The 25,738-nt window shown below is 32.6% G+C and overlaps 2 protein-coding genes across 2 annotated transcripts; both read left to right on the forward strand.

Moving 5' to 3' along the window:
* The first annotated feature begins 253 nt into the window (after positions 1-253).
* Positions 254-6,493, forward strand: LOC136276107 (uncharacterized PPE family protein PPE24-like). Its single transcript, XM_066087079.1, has 3 exons — positions 254-309; positions 5,156-5,447; positions 6,197-6,493. The coding sequence occupies exons 1-3, from the start codon at positions 254-256 to the stop codon at positions 6,491-6,493; spliced, it is 645 nt and encodes a 214-aa protein (XP_065943151.1).
* Positions 6,494-20,724: 14,231 nt separating this feature from the next.
* On the forward strand, positions 20,725-24,576 carry LOC105338841 (patched domain-containing protein 3). Its single transcript, XM_066087080.1, is given in 7 exon segments — positions 20,725-20,746; positions 22,498-22,560; positions 22,563-22,778; positions 22,885-23,061; positions 23,144-23,444; positions 23,620-23,906; positions 23,909-24,576. Coding segments are annotated over 7 exon segments (1,734 nt in total).
* Positions 24,577-25,738: the final 1,162 nt, after the last annotated feature.

A 25,738-nucleotide genomic window follows, 5' to 3' on the forward strand; every position in this document is an offset into this window, starting at 1 on the left:
GCTATCTATCTCTTGCGTCAAAACAAGTTAAAAATGACGCGGATTCAAGTGATATATACATCGATTGCGTAGTACTTGCTCAAAAGCCAGACAAAGCTTGTTGATTTCAGAATGCCATGGCTGAGTGGCTGACAATGAAATAGACAGGCTTACGTCACATTGCTGTTTGACACAACTACCTAAAGTCCAAGCTCTTGTTAAAATGGTCCTTAATCGAAGAAAAACAATCATACTGAAAATATTGAAATGATAAATGGTAAAGAAGAAAACGATGGAGGTCATTGGGACTGTAAAGTGGCTTGCAGTGAGGTACAGTGCTTCTCAGTAGCAATGTAAAATTGGATACAGTGGAGGTCAGTGAAAGAAACATTTACAGTAAGTTACAGTCAATTTACAGTAAGTTACAGTCAATTTACAGTAGATGTCAGACAATGTCAACATTTACAGTAAGTTACAGTCAATTTCGTTAGATGTTAGACAATGTCAATTTACAGTAGATGTCAGACAATGTCAATTTACAAAACATGTCAAACAATGTCACTTTTCGATAACAACAGTTGATTTTGAGTTCAGTATGCCGAACCAAAGTAAATAATACACATACCATCTCACCCAAAAATCCGTTAGTTTGTCATCAGTTTTGTACAATGAGGAATAACCTTGATTAACAGTTTCATGTATCTCGTTAAAAGATCAAATTTTACACTTTTTTAAGACACTATGTCGCATTATTTTGTTTTTAACGTTTTGTTGTTGTATCAATTGGTTGGGTGAATACATGTATTATCAAAACTCGGTGGTTACAGTTGTTCACTCCGATTTGTGTAAAATCAACATAATTTATGATACCCATTCTGACAAAAGACTCAGACTAATATCTAACACTCACTTAGTCAACAAAATCTATGAACCTACGAGAATCACGAATTCCACACGAACACTTATTGACCCAATTTTTACAACAGAACACAGTGACGTAACTGAATCCGGAACTTTAAACGTAGAGGCGCGGCTTAGCGATCACAAGGCAACCTATGTGTGCCTTACTATGAATTACAAAATTAATCGTGCATACAAACGTAATGTCTGGCGATACAAAGATGCGGATTTTGACAAACTTAGCAAACTATTTAATGACTGCGACTGGCGCAACATAATAAGCAACGCAGAAAATTACAATAAAATTCCAAGAACTTTGACAATAAAAAGATTTGTCACGGTCGCCATTTTGATTTTTAAGACCGACTTATCTGACACGATGTTCTTCATTTGCGATTCATGCAAAATTTATAGGTAAAAATAAATCCGTTCGCCACTTACTACTTTTTGTGTAAACTCGTGCATCACCTACACGAATTACGATACAACCGTTCCTTTCATTAAAAATCATACTCCGAAAATCAGAGACATAAATAAAAGAGATTGTCAACTCCACCATTAGCGTGTAAATGTTACGGAATCAACCTTACTTTGAGAACTACAAGTGCAACCGCAATATTGTATAATTCATTAAATTTGAACCTGATAGTGAACATGAACCTGTAAATATTTTAAGCATGTTTTATTTATGAAATATTTACAAAAATTCTTTATATAGTTTTTAAATTACTTTTTAAAACGTATTGACTTTTCACAAAGTAATGGTAATGCATTACTTTACTCATGTAATGTACTGCATTACTTCAAGAAAATTAAGGAAAGGTAATGGTAATTAAATGCCCTAATTCATGAAGTAATAGTAATGCAATGCATTATTTTACAATGTAATTCACCCCAAGCTTGATTCCAACTAAGCTGGAAAACATGAACATTAACATTTAACTTGGTTTTTCAATCGATAAGATTGTATATATTATATGATGTATAAGTATTCCAAAATGTAAAATCTATTATAGAGTTTGCTTAAAATGCATTGTTTGAAATTTAAATTCAGTTTAATCAAATAAAGAGCCAACGAACGAGAAGGCAAATTCAGATTTGCTTTTATTTTCTCTGTACAAAATTCCTTTAGAGACGAACAGCAGTCATACCGCAAGTAGACTGGACGCCAATAAAACACCTATTTAATTTGTAAAACATCTGTATATAACACGTCCCGATTTTAACTTCGGTTTGCGCATGAAGTTTGGTAGTATTCAGGTGAAAGATTGTCAAAATAAAATTCACAACTTTTCAAAAATGGCACATTGCGTTTGGGAACTTTAATTTCGATTCCACCATCAACCTCTTCTATTGATTAATGAGCTCGTACACCAATGAATTGTCAACGGCGCTGTGCATTCAGTTACATGTACGTTACTCATTCCACATTTGAACCCGAGCAAGAATATTTTGATCAATAAAACTATTTGTTTATTTTCTAAATAGAATTTTGTTTATACACAGAGGACTTTAAAAGATTTAATGCGTGTTTTTATGATACATATTTACTGAAATGCATGAAAACTTTCTGCACTATTTTCTTACTCGTAGACTCAATTCATGTGTTCTACGCGTGCCTTCCTGTTTGAGACTTCGGCTGACAGTAAACCAATAGACGGGGTCACGTGACCCCGTCTAATAACAAATTATACTGGAAGTTAATTAAAGACACCTTTTATGCAAATCCAACGAAAGACATTCCACCAGTACAGTATACGTCTGATACGGGTGAATTTAATATTGCTTTTCCCTATACAGAAAAAGTTGATGTATTAAACAAATATTTTTCATCTTTTCCAAACGTTGATGACACTTTAAGTCAACTACCTCAATTGTATCACATATGTAATGACAAATTAAATAATGTTACTATTGAGGAGCAAGAAGTTATTGATATAATAAAAATACTCCCTGTTAACAAAGCCATAGGTCCCGATGCAATAAGTCACAAAATGTTAAAATCTACTTTACAATCTGTTGCCAAACCAATATGTCTGTTATTCAACAAATCTTAAACTGAAAATGTGTATCCAAATAATTGGAAAATTGCTCATGTATTACCATTGTTTAAAAAGGACGATCCTTCTGTAGCAACAAACTACAGACCTGTATCACTCTTGAGCTGTGTTAGCAAAATAATGGAAAGAATTATATTCAAACATGTCTACAATTATTTTATTAAAAATAACTTATTTTATAAACATCAAGCTAGTTTTTTGCCTGGCCATTCAACTTTATATCAGTTACTAAAAACATATCACAGTATTGTTAAAGCCATAGATGAAGAGTAATTTTGTTTTATGTTTTTTTGTGATTTGTCAAAAGCCTTTGACAGAGTGTGGCACAAAGATCTATTTTTTAAATTACAAACATATGGTGTATGTGGCAATAATCTTAATTGGTTTGAAAGCTACTGATGTAATCGTAAACAAAAAGTTATGAATAAGAATATATTATCCTCCTGCAGAGGAGTCAATGCTGGTGTACCACAGGTCTCAGTTCTTGGCCCTGTTCTATTTTTTGATATATGTTAACGATATGCCAGAAAATATGCTTTCACTGTGTAGACAGTTTGCTGATGATAACTCTTTACAATCTTCTGCGTACAATGTTGCCAATATTGAATATGTCCTGAATCATGATCTGAAAGTTCTAGAAAACTGGTCATCCAATTTGCTGTTAAAATTTTATCCATCCAAAACAAAAGCAATATTTTTTAAACTCAAAACAAATGTTTACTCTCCCAAACTCCATTGTTTAAAATGCATACCAAAGACTAGGCCTGTTGAAGAAGCTCAAATTTAGCATAGGTAGAAATACCTTACCAAAAATGTACATAACTTTTATTTGACCTTTTAATTGAATACTGCTCTGTTGTCTGGGATGGTTGTTCGTTACAAGATGTCGAAAAATTAGAAAAAGTTTAACTCTATGCAGCAAGAATCATCATAGGCTTACCCATATTATCTTCAAGAGAGTCCCTTTGTTTAGAAACGGGTTAGATGCCTCTTTCAGAGACGAAATTTAGCAAAACTGAGCACAATGTATAAAATTCATAATAATTTTGTACCAGACTATTTAAAAAAAAATGTCCCTTTTATCAGGACTTAGGAATCGAATTACAATACACGCAATCGAGAAGACTATACCATTCCATAATATAGACTAGAAATATTCAAGAAATCGTTTGTTCCCGATACGATCAATAAATGGAACAGTTTAAGTTTATTTATCAGAAATAATCCCTCCTTTACAGGTTTCAAAAGCAGTATTCAATTTAACCAAATTAAACCTCCGTCCTATTTTTGCTTCGGTAAGAGACGACATAACATCATACACACAAAACTTAAACATAACTGTATTTTAAACTTCGACCTTTTCAGAAAAAATATTATTGAAAGTTCTAATTGCCAATGTGGATTCCTAGAAGATTCTTATCATTTGTTTGCTGGTTGTAAAAATTATACCAATGCACGAAATGAATTGTTTTCAAACCTTTTGAACTTAAATAAAATTAACATTATTAATTGTCATTTATTTTTGTGGGGAGATGAATCTATGAGTGTCAATTTAAACAACATTTTTTCTTAGCTGTTCAAAGATTTATCAGAGATTGTGGCAGATTCTCGTAATTTCAATCTTACTGCCTAGACCAAATTCAAACAGAACTGTTTTTTTAATACACGTACGTTTGTTCAATAACTTAACTATTTTAGTAATATCCATTTCTATGTACTTTCCATTCTAAACTACTATACAGTTGTAAATTGCTATACTTGGTAAGAACCTCGTAAGTTGTAAGAACTTGTGTACGAACCATTTGTATATGTTTATGCAATAGAATATGTTCAAACCAAAGACTCGTTTGATCAACTAGGGATGTACATTTCAGTTGAAACAGCGTCAACGTTGATAAATGAACAGAAATCTACAAAGATTACGCGCTGACGCCTGACGGACTGACTATTGAGGGACTGACGACTGACAGACTGACGATTGGCGGACTGATTATTGACAACTGACGCCTGACGGACTGACTATAAACGATTGACGCCTGACGGACTCACTATTGACGGACTGACTAATGACGCACTGACTATTGACGGATTGACGATTGACGGATTGACTATTGACGGACTGACGATTGACGGACTGACTATTGACAGACTGACGCCTGACGGACTGATTATTGACGGACTGACGGACTGACGATTGACGGACTGACTATTGACAGACTGACGATTGACGGACTGACTTTTGGCGGACTTACAATTGACGGACTGACTATTGACGGACTGACGATTGACGGACTGACGATTGACGGACTGACTATTGACGGACTGACTATTGATGGACAGACTATTGTCGGACTGACGATTGACGTACTGACGCCTGACAGACTGACTATTGACGGACTGAATATTGACGGTCTGACGATTGACAGACTGACGATTGAAGAACTGACGCCTAATGGACTGACTATTGACGGACTGATGATTGACGGACTGACTATTGACGGATTGACTGTTGACAGACTGACGGACTAACTATTGACGGACTGACGATTGACGGATTGACTATTGACAGACTGAATATTGTCGGACTGATGATTGATGGACTGACTATTGACGGAATGACAACTGACGGACTGACTATTTACAGACTGACGCCTGAAGGACTGACTATTGACAGACTGAATATTGACGGTCTGACGATTGACGGACTGACGGACTGACTATTGACCGACTGACGAGTGACGGACTGACTATTGACAGACTGACGATTGACAGACTGATTATTGACGGAATGACTATTGACGGATTGACTGTTGACAGACTGACGGGCTAACTATTGACGGATTGACTATTGACAGACTGACGCCTGACGGACTGACGGACTGACGGACCGACGATTGACGGACTGACTATTGACGGACTGACGATTGACAGACTGACTATTGTCGAAATGACGATTGACGGATTGACGCCTGGCAGACTGACTATTGACTGACTGAATATTGACGGTCTGACGATTGACGGACTGACACCTGACGGACTGACTATTGACAGACTGACGCCTGACGGACTGACTATTGACGGACTGACGCCTGACAGGCTGACTACTGACGGACTGACTAAGGACGGACTGACTATTTGCGGACTGACGATTGACGGACTGACTATTGACGGACTGACAGACTGACTATCGACGGACTGACGACTGAAGAACTGACTTTTGACAGACTAACGCCTGACGGACTGACTTTTGACGACAGACGCCTGATGGACTGACTATTGACGGACTGACTTTTGACAGACTGACTTATGACAAATTGACTATTGACGCATTGACTATTTACGGATTTACTATTGACGGATTGACTTTTGACGGACTGACTTTTGCCGGTCTGACGATTGATGGACTGACTATTGAAGGACTGACGATTGGCGGACTGACTATTGACAGACTGACGACTGACGGATTGACTATTGACAGAGTGACGACTGACGGACTGACTATTGACGGACTGGCGACTGACGGACTGATGGCTGATGACTTATTTACTGTTTGATCGTGAAATTTGACCTTTTATCGTTTTGTCCGGCAAAATTATTTAAATTTTATGAGAAAATATACTTTAGTTAAGTGAACAAAAATGTGTGTAGCTTGGTATAATAATGTAAAAATTTAAAGTCATAAATCTTACGTAAAAGAAACAAATTGGAGACAAAAACCAGTGATTTTTTAATCGTAGCTTGTGTTAAATAAATAAGCACATAATTAAAGGTCAAATATTCTCTTCATTTCAAATTCAAATTGAACATTTAATCAGATATATAAACAGAATTCAATAAGATATGAGCTAAAGACAGGTTTAAGTTCACCAAACAAGCTAAACTGTAGACTGAGCTTGTGTAGTTTGAATTAGAAGATAGACCCAAGCGAAATGTCAAAGTTGCAATAAAATGTGAAACTTGCCGTATCGCCACAAAAATCTGTGAATTGATAAGAGTAATGTCAAAGTTGCAATAAATCCTAAACCTTGTCGTAATGTGGCAAAATGACAAGTGTACTAATGGGCCCTGGCAATAAGTGGGGGGAAAAACCAGAGCGTGAATTAATAAGAGGGTTTATCCTAAAAATATGTCAAAGTTGGAATAAATTCTAAACTAGTAATGTGGCAAAAGAACGAGTTCACTTACTGGCCCCGGTTAAACGTGAAAAATATAAAGATTCAAGATAAGCATAATCACTTATTGATATTTAAACCATAAGAATCCACAAATTTTAGTGTTGAGTTGAGTGTATATAAATAGGACAAAGCCTTCCAACATAATAGGGGTCAGCCGACATTCGTGATTTTATGTAGTAAAATAAGGACGGACATTCATTTCAAAGTCATTGTTTACTGTCACTCTAAAAGTGTACAGACTTGTGAAAAGGACAAAAGACGTATTATACATTTAGAAAACTCCTGTAAAAATTAGAAGTTTATACAACATTAGGCTGGTATTTATAAAAGGAAAAATATATGAAAATTTGAAGGTTTTTACCTAAGCAAGCAGTAGCTATCACCTGCGTGACATAAGTAAACCCTACGAATGGAATATTTTTTTTACAAATAATCACGTGTGTTTAATCCAGGAAGACGTTTGTCAACTGAGCTCACTGTAAATCGCTTTTCATTGACTTTGTACGGTCAAGAATGTTTGTTGAATCACTTTGCTAATATGCAACTTCAAGGTTTTATGTGATTTTTTCCAAATAAAAAAATAACGCAAAAGTATATTTCAGCAAACGCGCCAATTGATCCATCAAAAGAATAATGTCGATTTAAATGTCTCTCCCTTTGATCTAGATAGACAAAATTTCAAATAGGCTCTGTAAAATTTTTCCAGATTAAGTTTATCTACAGGCATCTAAAAATCATAAATTATTAATGCAAAAAAATTAAAGCAGAAAGGTAAATGTTGGATTTTTTTTCAACTAATGTGAACTAATGATAAGATACTTGGGGTTTGTTATGTTTTTAAAATTATATATTGCCTATCAAATTACATTCTTATTAGCTTTTTAAACACTTATTTTATAGATAGATTGTGCTGAAATCAGATTTTCTCTCTTATAAAAAGTTCAATATGTTAGTTTTTCTGTCAATTTATATCTTGATGTAAAGTCTTCTTATTATGTAAAAATCAACAATATTTATAATTGAAAGTATATGAAAATAATTATATATCTTCAAAATTTAAGAAAATTATAAAAAAAAAAAGGTGGGCTAAGCAATACCACGTTTGGTTTAAGAATTATTTTTAATTTAGTAGTAAAAGTTAATAGACATTCTGATAGTCTATCATTTCGTTGAAGAATAGAAAGATAACACTTGTAAAAAGATAAAATTTCACAAAATTTGGTGGATTTATGTGCTTTAAATAAAATATTTCCGTTACATTTTAACAGTCCAAAATTCTGACATTTTTGTATTTAGTTTTATATTCAGATAGTTCATTGAAAATTAAAAGAAAGGACACGTGAAACAAATAAATTCATTTTAAGAAATTTGAAATATGATCCCCATAAAAATCACATATAAAATGTTCATATTTTTACAAAGTTATCAACAGTTTATCAAAATGTCAGTTTGAAATCTTGAACTTTGACCATATGTAGTTATAAATCGTGTCCGACAAAATCATTTAAATTTTATAACTAAAGTCTCTGTAGGATTAAAGATGGGCGTTAAATAAGGTATTCAAACAGATATCAATAAGTTGTGAGATATTTACACATTTCAAGTCCTGAACACCATAAACCGTTAATTAAGCATGTTTAGTTTAAATAAGAGGTTTCACCTAAACGAAATGTCAAAGTTGCAATCGTAAGAACTCACAATATCGGGCCAAAGATATATCAATCTATGTGTGTGTGTGTGTGTGTGTGTGTGTGTGTGTGTGTGTGTGTGTGTGTGTGTGTGTGTGTGTGTGTGTGTGTGTGTGTGTGTGTGTGTGTGTGTGTGTGTGTGTGTGTGTGTGTGTGTGTGTGTGTGTGTGTGTGACAAACTTCTTGAAAGGTGATATGAATATCTCCGAAGTAAAGTTTTTTGGCCTTTAAGGCATCATTTCAATTTTTTCACTACTACATGAAATATCTATTATCTTATACCACTTATTCATACAAAAAATTAAAGAATAATTTGGTTTAAAGAAAAAAATATTGAAAAAATTATGTAGCCATTTTTTTTCATCGGAACTAGTGTTCCGATGAAATAATGAATAAGCACATATTAAAAGGGTCATATATTTTCTTCATAATTGAAGCTTGACGTTAAATAAGATTTTCAAACACATATCATTTAGTTGTGAGATATTCAAACCTTTCAAGTCAAACTACAAACGTAAACTGTGTAGATGGAATAAAACGGTTGACCAAAGCAAAATGTCAAAGTTGGAATAACTCGTAAAAATTCGCCGCATCGCGACCAAGATATGTGAAGAGACTAGACAGTTTATCCAAAAGAAATATTGAAAATTGCAAGAAATCATTAAACTTGTCGTAAAGCGATAATATTTAGTACACGAACTAATTACATATTGATATAGATCTGAAAATCTAATGCAAAATGGTAATCACTTCTAAAGACAGCACATGCCAAAGAGCCTGATGTAGGAACATTTGCAGCACACCTGTAAAGTTATTCATGTATTCTTGACGTTATTAATTTTTAATTTTCTTCAAAATTTATTTCTTGTCAATAGCAGTTCAAAAGAATACAAGCGCACACAACCTACAATGTTACAAGTCAATTAGTTACAGATTTACTAAATTACATATATAAATCATGAACAAATTTACTTGTATACTACTTGTAAAAAGAAGATAAAGTCAGTAAAAAAAAACGGAAGATAGAAATTCTTGAGAGAAAACCGAGGGGGGGGGGGTAGTTATTAGTCCCCTGCCGGTTTCAGTGGAGGGGACAATAGCTATCCTCTGCGTTCGTCCGTACGTCTGTCTGTCCGTCCGTCCGTTTGTCTATCCCACTTCAGTTTTCCACTTTTTTTATGCATTTGAGGAATAATATTAAATTTTCTGAGCAGGTTAAAAATGTCAAACTTCAGATCAAGTTTACACTTTTGTAGTGTCTGGTTGACATATTTTTGAGAAAAAGAATTTGCTATATTCCATTTTTTTTTAATGTTTGGGTTCGTTATTGGGTTCAGTGTGTATTGAATAAACGAGGAAATTATGTAGTTTTTCGAATATCTTTATGCTATAAAAATTGATACTGAAAATAAGTTGAAAGGTATGCCAAATCGTATCACAAATGATTCATATAAACTGGTTAAGCCCATATTTTAAAGATTGATCAAAACGTGACAGCTACATCTTTGCATTTAAGATTTCGAGCCCGAGAAAGAAAAAGAAAAAAAAAGAAAAGAAAAAAACAAAAAAATAAAAAAAGAATAAAATGAATAAATAAATATAAATACATAAATAAATGAAAATAAATTATCGGGCTCGAAATCTTAAATACAAAGATGTAGCTGCCACGTTTTAATCCGGTGTTTATACATTATCAAGTTTTGATATATTATTTAGTTTGTAGTTTAGTGCTAGTTTTGTAGATGTTTTTCTTCTTTCTTATGTAGTTTTTATTTTGTTGTCCTGAAGAAGGGACGGGTTGTCCCGAAAATTTGACAATATTTTACTTTATTGTTCGTGTCGTTGGTTATTTTTAGTGCTTTTTTATATCTCATCTTATAACCGTGTATCTTTTGATCCGACACTTTAGATACTATTATTTTATATATTTTGCTTCCCATCTTAGGTTCTAGTGTGTTCAATCTTCAAAATGGAGGAACTTCAAAAGTGTCGTAAAAGATATGAGGATTTCTTTGGAACTCTATTTGAAAAATTGGGATCTTTTATATCAAAATATCCCAAAATACTCATGAGTATATGTGTGGTAGTAAATAGTCTGTTTCTAATTGGATTGTTGAAGCTTTCAACTGAAAACAATGTTGAGGTGTTGTACACTCCAAGTAACAGTCAGGCGTTAGACAGAGAGTTTCTTAAAAACGTGTACTCAGATCCAACGACGAGCAATTTCGAGTCATACCAGCTTTAAACATTTGGAATATACGTAGATGTACGAGGGTCAATCAAAAAATACGAAGACAATGTGGCTGTCTATCATATATTTTTAAAGAGAGTCATACTTAAAAGATTAATCTGTGCACCAACACTAATGTCATTGATATGCGAAGTTTTAGTCCATTTGATGAAACGGTATTTTTGTTACCCCTTATTAAAAACATGTTTTGTCACCACGGCGCACGGTAACGTTCAAAACACGACGTCAAAATTAAACACGCACAGGTTATAGATATACCCCATCTTCATATCACGCTTAGTCTCTTGTGCCTTTCTCCTTACAATTTAAAATGGCACTGAACCACTTAACATCTTACTTGCACACATCTGTTCGAGAATCATAAGTAAGTTCTTCAAAGTTTTCATTTTCTCACAGTGTATCTCTTAGTTTACAGCAAGGATAACCCTAGAAGTCGGTTGACGTTACTTATTTTTTTTTTTTACCAAATATTTACAAATATTCTACTCTCTTTCGGACTGTTTTATATTCAACATACAATTATCACCACCCCCACAAAATTTATTACAGTTAAACACAAACTTGCAAATAATTGTTGACTTATTTTTTGCACCATTTAGCATTTTCACAGCTGGCGTCGGCTTTTTCCTGGGTTAAATCCATTTTGTTTGTACCTCTCGTTGCGCCGTGACGTCCGGCGACGTCGATGATTTTAGTCAATTTTAAAGAGGACTACCTGTCTTTAGTTACTAATATATGTTCGACAAAACAATATATCCTGTCATTGTTTGGAACTTTGAATACCAAGACAAAACTTAATTTGAGGTTTCAATATCATTTGTTTTTAAGCCCAATTTATAGAGATATTACTTTCAACATTATATGAATTATTGTTGACATTACACAAATTTTGACCGTGCGCCGTGACCTCATTTTTGCAGGATTAGATTCTAAATAATTCTTAGAAATAAAGGAATTTATTAACTTTTTTTCTTGGAAACTGTTTGAAACTGTTGCTAAATTATGTCTACCAAATTTAGTAATGATATGACGTTAAGTAACATAGCTATGACAAAAGTCTTCGTATTTTTTGATTGACCCTCGTAATGATGATTTCCAAAAACAAGTCAGACATCATGAATCAACGATATGTTGATGAAATAAATAATATCAACCAGTATATACAGAACTTAGTAGTTGTTTATGAAACAGATGGAACAGCTTACAAATTTGCTAATGTTTGCGCGTTGAGCAGTTCTGGATGTTCTGTACTTGGTGGAGTTGGTTTGGTCTGAATTTCAGCAACAGTTTATTTAGAGAAATGTCTCATTTCCTATGTTTATACAACATTAGGCTGGTATTTATAAAAGGAAAAATATATGAAAATTTGAAGGTTTTTACCTAAGCAAGCAGTAGCTATCACCTGCGTGACATAAGTAAACCCTACGAATGGAATATTTTTTTTACAAATAATCACGTGTGTTTAATCCAGGAAGACGTTTGTCAACTGAGCTCACTGTAAATCGCTTTTCATTGACTTTGTACGGTCAAGAATGTTTGTTGAATCACTTTGCTAATATGCAACTTCAAGGTTTTATGTGATTTTTTCCAAATAAAAAAATAACGCAAAAGTATATTTCAGCAAACGCGCCAATTGATCCATCAAAAGAATAATGTCGATTTAAATGTCTCTCCCTTTGATCTAGATAGACAAAATTTCAAATAGGCTCTGTAAAATTTTTCCAGATTAAGTTTATCTACAGGCATCTAAAAATCATAAATTATTAATGCAAAAAAATTAAAGCAGAAAGGTAAATGTTGGATTTTTTTTCAACTAATGTGAACTAATGATAAGATACTTGGGGTTTGTTATGTTTTTAAAATTATATATTGCCTATCAAATTACATTCTTATTAGCTTTTTAAACACTTATTTTATAGATAGATTGTGCTGAAATCAGATTTTCTCTCTTATAAAAAGTTCAATATGTTAGTTTTTCTGTCAATTTATATCTTGATGTAAAGTCTTCTTATTATGTAAAAATCAACAATATTTATAATTGAAAGTATATGAAAATAATTATATATCTTCAAAATTTAAGAAAATTATAAAAAAAAAAAGGTGGGCTAAGCAATACCACGTTTGGTTTAAGAATTATTTTTAATTTAGTAGTAAAAGTTAATAGACATTCTGATAGTCTATCATTTCGTTGAAGAATAGAAAGATAACACTTGTAAAAAGATAAAATTTCACAAAATTTGGTGGATTTATGTGCTTTAAATAAAATATTTCCGTTACATTTTAACAGTCCAAAATTCTGACATTTTTGTATTTAGTTTTATATTCAGATAGTTCATTGAAAATTAAAAGAAAGGACACGTGAAACAAATAAATTCATTTTAAGAAATTTGAAATATGATCCCCATAAAAATCACATATAAAATGTTCATATTTTTACAAAGTTATCAACAGTTTATCAAAATGTCAGTTTGAAATCTTGAACTTTGACCATATGTAGTTATAAATCGTGTCCGACAAAATCATTTAAATTTTATAACTAAAGTCTCTGTAGGATTAAAGATGGGCGTTAAATAAGGTATTCAAACAGATATCAATAAGTTGTGAGATATTTACACATTTCAAGTCCTGAACACCATAAACCGTTAATTAAGCATGTTTAGTTTAAATAAGAGGTTTCACCTAAACGAAATGTCAAAGTTGCAATCGTAAGAACTCACAATATCGGGCCAAAGATATATCAATCTATGTGTGTGTGTGTGTGTGTGTGTGTGTGTGTGTGTGTGTGTGTGTGTGTGTGTGTGTGTGTGTGTGTGTGTGTGTGTGTGTGTGTGTGTGTGTGTGTGTGTGTGTGTGTGTGTGTGTGTGTGTGTGTGTGTGTGTGTGTGTGTGTGTGTGTGTGTGTGTGTGTGTGTGTGTGTGTGTGTGTGTGTGTGTGTGTGTGTGTGTGTGTGTGTGACAAACTTCTTGAAAGGTGATATGAATATCTCCGAAGTAAAGTTTTTTGGCCTTTAAGGCATCATTTCAATTTTTTCACTACTACATGAAATATCTATTATCTTATACCACTTATTCATACAAAAAATTAAAGAATAATTTGGTTTAAAGAAAAAAATATTGAAAAAATTATGTAGCCATTTTTTTTCATCGGAACTAGTGTTCCGATGAAATAATGAATAAGCACATATTAAAAGGGTCATATATTTTCTTCATAATTGAAGCTTGACGTTAAATAAGATTTTCAAACACATATCATTTAGTTGTGAGATATTCAAACCTTTCAAGTCAAACTACAAACGTAAACTGTGTAGATGGAATAAAACGGTTGACCAAAGCAAAACGTCAAAGTTGGAATAAATCGTAAAAATTCGCCGCATCGCGACCAAGATATGTGAAGAGACTAGACAGTTTATCCAAAAGAAATATTGAAAATTGCAAGAAATCATTAAACTTGTCGTAAAGCGATAATATTTAGTACACGAACTAATTACATATTGATATAGATCTGAAAATCTAATGCAAAATGGTAATCACTTCTAAAGACAGCACATGCCAAAGAGCCTGATGTAGGAACATTTGCAGCACACCTGTAAAGTTATTCATGTATTCTTGACGTTATTAATTTTTAATTTTCTTCAAAATTTATTTCTTGTCAATAGCAGTTCAAAAGAATACAAGCGCACACAACCTACAATGTTACAAGTCAATTAGTTACAGATTTACTAAATTACATATATAAATCATGAACAAATTTACTTGTATACTACTTGTAAAAAGAAGATAAAGTCAGTAAAAAAAAACGGAAGATAGAAATTCTTGAGAGAAAACCGAGGGGGGGGGGGGTAGTTATTAGTCCCCTGCCGGTTTCAGTGGAGGGGACAATAGCTATCCTCTGCGTTCGTCCGTACGTCTGTCTGTCCGTCCGTCCGTTTGTCTATCCCACTTCAGTTTTCCACTTTTTTTATGCATTTGAGGAATAATATTAAATTTTCTGAGCAGGTTAAAAATGTCAAACTTCAGATCAAGTTTACACTTTTGTAGTGTCTGGTTGACATATTTTTGAGAAAAAGAATTTGCTATATTCCATTTTTTTTAATGTTTGGGTTCGTTATTGGGTTCAGTGTGTATTGAATAAACGAGGAAATTATGTAGTTTTTCGAATATCTTTATGCTATAAAAATTGATACTGAAAATAAGTTGAAAGGTATGCCAAATCGTATCACAAATGATTCATATAAACTGGTTAAGCCCATATTTTAAAGATTGATCAAAACGTGACAGCTACATCTTTGCATTTAAGATTTCGAGCCCGAGAAAGAAAAAGAAAAAAAAAAAAAAAGAAAAAAACAAAAAAATAAAAAAAGAATAAAATGAATAAATAAATATAAATACATAAATAAATGAAAATAAATTATCGGGCTCGAAATCTTAAATACAAAGATGTAGCTGCCACGTTTTAATCCGGTGTTTATACATTATCAAGTTTTGATATATTATTTAGTTTGTAGTTTAGTGCTAGTTTTGTAGATGTTTTTCTTCTTTCTTATGTAGTTTTTATTTTGTTGTCCTGAAGAAGGGACGGGTTGTCCCGAAAATTTGACAATATTTTACTTTATTGTTCGTGTCGTTGGTTATTTTTAGTGCTTTTTTATATCTCATCTTATAACCGTGTATCTTTTGATCCGACACTTTAGATACTATTATTTTATATATTTTGCTTCCCATCTTAGGTTCTAGTGTGTTCAATCTTCAAAATGGAGGAACTTCAAAAGTGTCGTAAAAGATATGAGGATTTCTTTGGAACTCTATTTGAAAAATTGGGATCTTTTATATCAAAATATCCCAAAATACTCATGAGTATATGTGTGGTAGTAAATAGTCTGTTTCTAATTGGATTGTTGAAGCTTTCAACTGAAAACAATGTTGAGGTGTTGTACACTCCAAGTAACAGTCAGGCGTTAGACAGAGAGTTTCTTAAAAACGTGTACTCAGATCCAACGACGAGCAATTTCGAGTCATACCAGCTTTAAACATTTGGAATATACGTAGATGTACGAGGGTCAATCAAAAAATACGAAGACAATGTGGCTGTCTATCATATATTTTTAAAGAGAGTCATACTTAAAAGATTAATCTGTGCACCAACACTAATGTCATTGATATGCGAAGTTTTAGTCCATTTGATGAAACGGTATTTTTGTTACCCCTTATTAAAAACATGTTTTGTCACCACGGCGCACGGTAACGTTCAAAACACGACGTCAAAATTAAACACGCACAGGTTATAGATATACCCCATCTTCATATCACGCTTAGTCTCTTGTGCCTTTCTCCTTACAATTTAAAATGGCACTGAACCACTTAACATCTTACTTGCACACATCTGTTCGAGAATCATAAGTAAGTTCTTCAAAGTTTTCATTTTCTCACAGTGTATCTCTTAGTTTACAGCAAGGATAACCCTAGAAGTCGGTTGACGTTACTTATTTTTTTTTTTTTACCAAATATTTACAAATATTCTACTCTCTTTCGGACTGTTTTATATTCAACATACAATTATCACCACCCCCACAAAATTTATTACAGTTAAACACAAACTTGCAAATAATTGTTGACTTATTTTTTGCACCATTTAGCATTTTCACAGCTGGCGTCGGCTTTTTCCTGGGTTAAATCCATTTTGTTTGTACCTCTCGTTGCGCCGTGACGTCCGGCGACGTCGATGATTTTAGTCAATTTTAAAGAGGACTACCTGTCTTTAGTTACTAATATATGTTCGACAAAACAATATATCCTGTCATTGTTTGGAACTTTGAATACCAAGACAAAACTTAATTTGAGGTTTCAATATCATTTGTTTTTAAGCCCAATTTATAGAGATATTACTTTCAACATTATATGAATTATTGTTGACATTACACAAATTTTGACCGTGCGCCGTGACCTCATTTTTGCAGGATTAGATTCTAAATAATTCTTAGAAATAAAGGAATTTATTAACTTTTTTTCTTGGAAACTGTTTGAAACTGTTGCTAAATTATGTCTACCAAATTTAGTAATAATATGACGTTAAGTAACATAGCTATGACAAAAGTCTTCGTATTTTTTGATTGACCCTCGTAATGATGATTTCCAAAAACAAGTCAGACATCATGAATCAACGATATGTTGATGAAATAAATAATATCAACCAGTATATACAGAACTTAGTAGTTGTTTATGAAACAGATGGAACAGCTTACAAATTTGCTAATGTTTGCGCGTTGAGCAGTTCTGGATGTTCTGTACTTGGTGGAGTTGGTTTGGTCTGAATTTCAGCAACAGTTTATTTAGAGAAATGTCTCATTTCCTATGTTTATACAACATTAGGCTGGTATTTATAAAAGGAAAAATATATGAAAATTTGAAGGTTTTTACCTAAGCAAGCAGTAGCTATCACCTGCGTGACATAAGTAAACCCTACGAATGGAATATTTTTTTTACAAATAATCACGTGTGTTTAATCCAGGAAGACGTTTGTCAACTGAGCTCACTGTAAATCGCTTTTCATTGACTTTGTACGGTCAAGAATGTTTGTTGAATCACTTTGCTAATATGCAACTTCAAGGTTTTATGTGATTTTTTCCAAATAAAAAAATAACGCAAAAGTATATTTCAGCAAACGCGCCAATTGATCCATCAAAAGAATAATGTCGATTTAAATGTCTCTCCCTTTGATCTAGATAGACAAAATTTCAAATAGGCTCTGTAAAATTTTTCCAGATTAAGTTTATCTACAGGCATCTAAAAATCATAAATTATTAATGCAAAAAAATTAAAGCAGAAAGGTAAATGTTGGATTTTTTTTCAACTAATGTGAACTAATGATAAGATACTTGGGGTTTGTTATGTTTTTAAAATTATATATTGCCTATCAAATTACATTCTTATTAGCTTTTTAAACACTTATTTTATAGATAGATTGTGCTGAAATCAGATTTTCTCTCTTATAAAAAGTTCAATATGTTAGTTTTTCTGTCAATTTATATCTTGATGTAAAGTCTTCTTATTATGTAAAAATCAACAATATTTATAATTGAAAGTATATGAAAATAATTATATATCTTCAAAATTTAAGAAAATTATAAAAAAAAAAAAGGTGGGCTAAGCAATACCACGTTTGGTTTAAGAATTATTTTTAATTTAGTAGTAAAAGTTAATAGACATTCTGATAGTCTATCATTTCGTTGAAGAATAGAAAGATAACACTTGTAAAAAGATAAAATTTCACAAAATTTGGTGGATTTATGTGCTTTAAATAAAATATTTCCGTTACATTTTAACAGTCCAAAATTCTGACATTTTTGTATTTAGTTTTATATTCAGATAGTTCATTGAAAATTAAAAGAAAGGACACGTGAAACAAATAAATTCATTTTAAGAAATTTGAAATATGATCCCCATAAAAATCACATATAAAATGTTCATATTTTTACAAAGTTATCAACAGTTTATCAAAATGTCAGTTTGAAATCTTGAACTTTGACCATATGTAGTTATAAATCGTGTCCGACAAAATCATTTAAATTTTATAACTAAAGTCTCTGTAGGATTAAAGATGGGCGTTAAATAAGGTATTCAAACAGATATCAATAAGTTGTGAGATATTTACACATTTCAAGTCCTGAACACCATAAACCGTTAATTAAGCATGTTTAGTTTAAATAAGAGGTTTCACCTAAACGAAATGTCAAAGTTGCAATCGTAAGAACTCACAATATCGGGCCAAAGATATATCAATCTATGTGTGTGTGTGTGTGTGTGTGTGTGTGTGTGTGTGTGTGTGTGTGTGTGTGTGTGTGTGTGTGTGTGTGTGTGTGTGTGTGTGTGTGTGTGTGTGACAAACTTCTTGAAAGGTGATATGAATATCTCCGAAGTAAAGTTTTTTGGCCTTTAAGGCATCATTTCAATTTTTTCACTACTACATGAAATATCTATTATCTTATACCACTTATTCATACAAAAAATTAAAGAATAATTTGGTTTAAAGAAAAAAATATTGAAAAAATTATGTAGCCATTTTTTTTCATCGGAACTAGTGTTCCGATGAAATAATGAATAAGCACATATTAAAAGGGTCATATATTTTCTTCATAATTGAAGCTTGACGTTAAATAAGATTTTCAAACACATATCATTTAGTTGTGAGATATTCAAACCTTTCAAGTCAAACTACAAACGTAAACTGTGTAGATGGAATAAAACGGTTGACCAAAGCAAAATGTCAAAGTTGGAATAAATCGTAAAAATTCGCCGCATCGCGACCAACATCTGTGAAGAGACTAGACAGTTTATCCAAAAGAAATATTGAAAATTGCAAGAAATCATTAAACTTGTCGTAAAGCGATAATATTTAGTACACGAACTAATTACATATTGATATAGATCTGAAAATCTAATGCAAAATGGTAATCACTTCTAAAGACAGCACATGCCAAAGAGCCTGATGTAGGAACATTTGCAGCACACCTGTAAAGTTATTCATGTATTCTTGACGTTATTAATTTTTAATTTTCTTCAAAATTTATTCCTTGTCAATAGCAGTTCAAAAGAATACAAGCGCACACAACCTACAATGTTACAAGTCAATTAGTTACAGATTTACTAAATTACATATATAAATCATGAACAAATTTACTTGTATACTACTTGTAAAAAGAAGATAAAGTCAGTAAAAAAAAAACGGAAGATAGAAATCCTTGAGAGAAAACCGAGGGGGGGGGGGTAGTTATTAGTCCCCTGCCGGTTTCAGTGGAGGGGACAATAGCTATCCTCTGCGTTCGTCCGTACGTCTGTCTGTCCGTCCGTCCGTTTGTCTATCCCACTTCAGTTTTCCACTTTTTTTATGCATTTGAGGAATAATATTAAATTTTCTGAGCAGGTTAAAAATGTCAAACTTCAGATCAAGTTTACACTTTTGTAGTGTCTGGTTGACATATTTTTGAGAAAAAGAATTTGCTATATTCCATTTTTTTTAATGTTTGGGTTCGTTATTGGGTTCAGTGTGTATTGAATAAACGAGGAAATTATGTAGTTTTTCGAATATTTTTAAGCTATAAAAATTGATACTGAAAATAAGTTGAAAGGTATGCCAAATCGTATCACAAATGATTCATATAAACTGGTTAAGCCCATATTTTAAAGATTGATCAAAACGTGACAGCTACATCTTTGCATTTAAGATTTCGAGCCCGAGAAAGAAAAAGAAAAAAAAAGAAAAGAAAAAAACAAAAAAATAAAAAAAGAATAAAATGAATAAATAAATATAAATACATAAATAAATGAAAATAAATTATCGGGCTCGAAATCTTAAATACAAAGATGTAGCTGCCACGTTTTGATCCGGTGTTTATACATTATCAAGTTTTGATATATTATTTAGTTTGTAGTTTAGTGCTAGTTTTGTAGATGTTTTTCTTCTTTCTTATGTAGTTTTTATTTTGTTGTCCTGAAGAAGGGACGGGTTGTCCCGAAAATTTGACAATATTTTACTTTATTGTTCGTGTCGTTGGTTATTTTTAGTGCTTTTTTATATCTCATCTTATAACCGTGTATCTTTTGATCCGACACTTTAGATACTATTATTTTATATATTTTGCTTCCCATCTTAGGTTCTAGTGTGTTCAATCTTCAAAATGGAGGAACTTCAAAAGTGTCGTAAAAGATATGAGGATTTCTTTGGAACTCTATTTGAAAAATTGGGATCTTTTATATCAAAATATCCCAAAATACTCATGAGTATATCTGTGGTAGTAAATAGTCTGTTTCTAATTGGATTGTTGAAGCTTTCAACTGAAAACAATGTTGAGGTGTTGTACACTCCAAGTAACAGTCAGGCGTTAGACAGAGAGTTTCTTAAAAACGTGTACTCAGATCCAACGACGAGCAATTTCGAGTCATACCAGCTTTAAACATTTGGAATATACGTAGATGTACGAGGGTCAATCAAAAAATACGAAGACAATGTGGCTGTCTATCATATATTTTTAAAGAGAGTCATACTTAAAAGATTAATCTGTGCACCAACACTAATGTCATTGATATGCGAAGTTTTAGTCCATTTGATGAAACGGTATTTTTGTTACCCCTTATTAAAAACATGTTTTGTCACCACGGCGCACGGTAACGTTCAAAACACGACGTCAAAATTAAACACGCACAGGTTATAGATATACCCCATCTTCATATCACGCTTAGTCTCTTGTGCCTTTCTCCTTACAATTTAAAATGGCACTGAACCACTTAACATCTTACTTGCACACATCTGTTCGAGAATCATAAGTAAGTTCTTCAAAGTTTTCATTTTCTCACAGTGTATCTCTTAGTTTACAGCAAGGATAACCCTAGAAGTCGGTTGACGTTACTTATTTTTTTTTTTACCAAATATTTACAAATATTCTACTCTCTTTCGGACTGTTTTATATTCAACATACAATTATCACCACCCCCACAAAATTTATTACAGTTAAACACAAACTTGCAAATAATTGTTGACTTATTTTTTGCACCATTTAGCATTTTCACAGCTGGCGTCGGCTTTTTCCTGGGTTAAATCCATTTTGTTTGTACCTCTCGTTGCGCCGTGACGTCCGGCGACGTCGATGATTTTAGTCAATTTTAAAGAGGACTACCTGTCTTTAGTTACTAATATATGTTCGACAAAACAATATATCCTGTCATTGTTTGGAACTTTGAATACCAAGACAAAACTTAATTTGAGGTTTCAATATCATTTGTTTTTAAGCCCAATTTATAGAGATATTACTTTCAACATTATATGAATTATTGTTGACATTACACAAATTTTGACCGTGCGCCGTGACCTCATTTTTGCAGGATTAGATTCTAAATAATTCTTAGAAATAAAGGAATTTATTAACTTTTTTTCTTGGAAACTGTTTGAAACTGTTGCTAAATTATGTCTACCAAATTTAGTAATGATATGACGTTAAGTAACATAGCTATGACAAAAGTCTTCGTATTTTTTGATTGACCCTCGTAATGATGATTTCCAAAAACAAGTCAGACATCATGAATCAACGATATGTTGATGAAATAAATAATATCAACCAGTATATACAGAACTTAGTAGTTGTTTATGAAACAGATGGAACAGCTTACAAATTTGCTAATGTTTGCGCGTTGAGCAGTTCTGGATGTTCTGTACTTGGTGGAGTTGGTTTGGTCTGAATTTCAGCAACAGTTTATTTAGAGAAATGTCTCATTTCCTATGTATAATTCTCTATTATTGTCTCCAATATTTGCGAATGCCCGAAGTCAAAAGGGAAAACTTGCATCTACCATTGGAGTCAAATTGAGATATTACCTGCAACAAAACAATTCTCTTACTTAAACTTGGGAAAATGAATTTCTCAATCAGATAACCCATTTCAAACATAATCTTACAGATGTTGCTTATGCTAATTCTGAGTCCCTCGAAACAGAACTTAACAAATCTACAGACAGTGACATAACATTTTTAGTGTGACATTCACGTTAATGATGACGTATGCTTGCCAGGCTTCAGCATCGTCTTGGCTGAAATGTAACAATATTGCAAACAGAGCAAATCTGGGAATCGCAGGAGTCATCACACCAGTCTTAGGAATAGGAGCAGCGTTTGATTTTGTTAGTGCGATTGGCTTAAAGTTCACGAATATTGTAGGAGTCAGGCCTTTCTTGATAATAGGTAATGCTAGTTTAATCATACATTCATTTTGCAAACCTCTTTTACCTACATATGATAAAGTAGAGTGTTGTATGCTCTTCAGCAATATTGATGACATGTTTATTCTAATGTCTGGAATGGCGGGAGCACCGCCTGTCGAAAGCATCAATTGAAGACAGGATGAAAAGCATGCTGAGGACGAGCGGAATATCGATTACCATAACGTCAGTTACTGATCTCCTTGCATTTGGTGTTGGGGCCACCTCGGTGTTTCAAAGCATACGAACTTTTTGTATTTATACAGGTAAGTAATATATCCTTTATTTTTCTTCGCATCTTTAATATCGATAGCATCATAGTTAGATGTCCTTTGTTTATATTTTCAGGAGTCGCAGTAATGTTTTGTTACATAAACCAGCTGTTTTTGATGTGTCCTGCAATTTGTCTCAATGAAATCCGTACATCAAAAAGACGACATTTTTGTATATGCTGCTTGGAAATAAAGGAAAGAGATTCTGCACAGAACAGCAAAAACCCGATTGATAGATGTCTGACTGGAAATATTCCAGAATCAAAAGATGATGTAGAAAGTTCTCTCGAAAAATATCCCAAGAAATTAGCAGTTAAAATTCACTTGCACTTTGTAGGGAAAATCATGATTTGCATTTTATTCATGTCTTATTTAGGGTCATCGATCTATGGAACTATGCATTTGAAGCAAGGTCTCCATTTGTTCAATTTGGTTTCAAAAAGATCTTACTTTCACACATACAGTACCTGGGAAAATAATTACTTTACTGTTGAGCCCCTAAGTGCTGTATGTGTTAAAAATGAAAATACATATTCACTGAATTCAACACAGTCAGATTTCAAGGATCATGACTCAGGCTAAGTTAGATACGGGAATAGACGATACATTTGAAATCAATTGGTTAACTGCATACAAGCAATCAACTCTTTATGACGACAGTACAGAAACAAAATTTGTCACTGGTTTAAAATCTTTTTTAAACATTGAACCTCGCTTTTCAAATGATATAGTCTTTAGCACTTCCAAATTAAAAATAAGATCTTCAAAATTTTACATAAAATCTGTCAATTTAAAATCGTCATCAGATCAAGGTGCCCTGATGGAAAGATTGCGTGAACTGGTAAAAATTCCCAATTAATTTTTTTCTATACGCCTGCATTCATCTTTTTTGAGCAGTACGTACAAATACTACCAAGTACTTTGTTGACAGTAGGTACAGCTATTGTTGTGATTTTGGTCGTCACTTTTATTTTCATGCCGAGACCTTTGTTAGTTGTAATTGTGGCATTGACTGTAATCAGCATAATGGTTGGTATTTTTGGTTTCATGTACTATTGGGATCTGACCCTTAGCTCTGTAACAATGATACATCTTGTAATGAGCGTCGGCTTTTCAGTAGACTTCGCTGTACATATTTGCCATTCATTTCTATCTTCAAGGTCAGAAAAAGAAGTGCTCAAATCTGCCCTTGATAAATCTGGAGGACCAGTATTTAATGCTGCATTTTCTTCCTTGCTTGGTATTGTTATGCTATTCTTTTCCGAGAGTTATATATTTCAGTCCTTTGGAAAAGTCATGCTCCTTGTTATAAGTTTTGGACTTGTTCACGCGGTTTTTTTTTTTCTTCCGCTTCTGTTAGACGTTCTGATGCTGTTAATGAAACGGAAAGAAATTGAAACTAGGAAAACCAATGACGAAGAAACTCAATCAAATACTACGGAATTGAATGATGATAGAGTTTCGTCATCGAGTGTCTCTACATTACAGGCTTTTAGTCAATATATGTAGCGTAATATTACTTTGTATTGTAAACTTTAATATGTTTTATATATATAGGTATATATTCCTACTTGCGTAATTGAATTATTTCATAGCGATATTGTCTTCACTGGGTTGATTGGGAAATATGATAGATCTACCAAGTCAAATTCAAATGACAAGACATCGTTTTACAGTTGAATTACTTGAGTTGAACTATCTGCATGTCTTATAAAATCATCGCATGAAAAAACTTCATGTTGAAAATCCTAAACGCATCACTTTTACAATTCTATAGATATTTTACATGCATTGCTTACAAGTTGTGTTGTACTTATGTTGAACTTGGAGTTCATTCTTATTTTAAGAAAAAAATTCTTTAATAAAAACAAGCATCGAAATGGAAAAAAATTATAAGATGAATAATGGCTAGGTTTGCTTTGTGTCACTATGACAGATAAGAATGAATAGTTTTTGCTAAGCTTTCAATTTTAAATCATTTGCCCCTATAATTATAGCAGTACACAATTGATATGTAAATATACTTTCATATGGTTTGATTTTAATTATTTACAATATTGAAACACAATATTGTTTTTTTAAATGGTACTCAAAATCAAACTGTATGACAAAATTAAGTAAATTTTATGGACATCAATACTGTTTTAATATCTTTCATTAATTATTAAAATATTATGAAATGATAATCATGAAAAAAACTTATTTGTGAAGCCAGAGCTATCTCTCACGAACGGGAGATTGTCTGCAAAGAGGCAAGAAAGTGAACAAGTAGGACGTACGGAAGCATGCTGATTTCCAGCCAGTTGTAGTGCAGGACGTAGAATTTTAAACTGTGAACTGTGCACGTGGACGTTGAATTAGTAAGGGTTTCGTCTGTGCATCGGGTGATTGAAATTCGAAAATCTTTCCCCGAACTAATAATCCTAGCTGAGTTTTCGAAGTCATAAATACTTTGTTTTGTTTGTTATCTGTATGCTTATTTTAAAATGTAAAATCTATCAAAAATGAAAAAGAGCTCAACGTTGCTTAGTCTGGTATCCGTTTGTGTCGTAGCTCAGTTTCTTTTTTAAATCTGAGTATTTTACATTTTCTACCTATTTTGATTTTATTTGTAACTATGTGTGTGTATTGGAGGGTTCGTGTATTAGTGTGGATGTATATGTGTTGCAAT

The sequence above is a fragment of the Magallana gigas genome, chromosome 6 (assembly GCF_963853765.1).
Source record: "Magallana gigas chromosome 6, xbMagGiga1.1, whole genome shotgun sequence".
NCBI classification, from domain to species: Eukaryota; Metazoa; Mollusca; class Bivalvia; order Ostreida; family Ostreidae; genus Magallana; species Magallana gigas.

Coding starts and splice junctions, on each gene's coding strand:
- LOC136276107 (XM_066087079.1), top strand. CDS start 254: ATGGTAAAGAAGAAAACGATGGAGGTCATTGGGACTGTAAAGTGGCTT. Junction 310..5,155: donor GTAAAGTGGCTTGCAGTGAG/GTACAGTGCTTC, acceptor GACTATTGACAG/ACTGACGATTGACGGACTGA. Junction 5,448..6,196: donor TGACTATTGACGGATTGACT/GTTGACAGACTG, acceptor TTTTGACGACAG/ACGCCTGATGGACTGACTAT.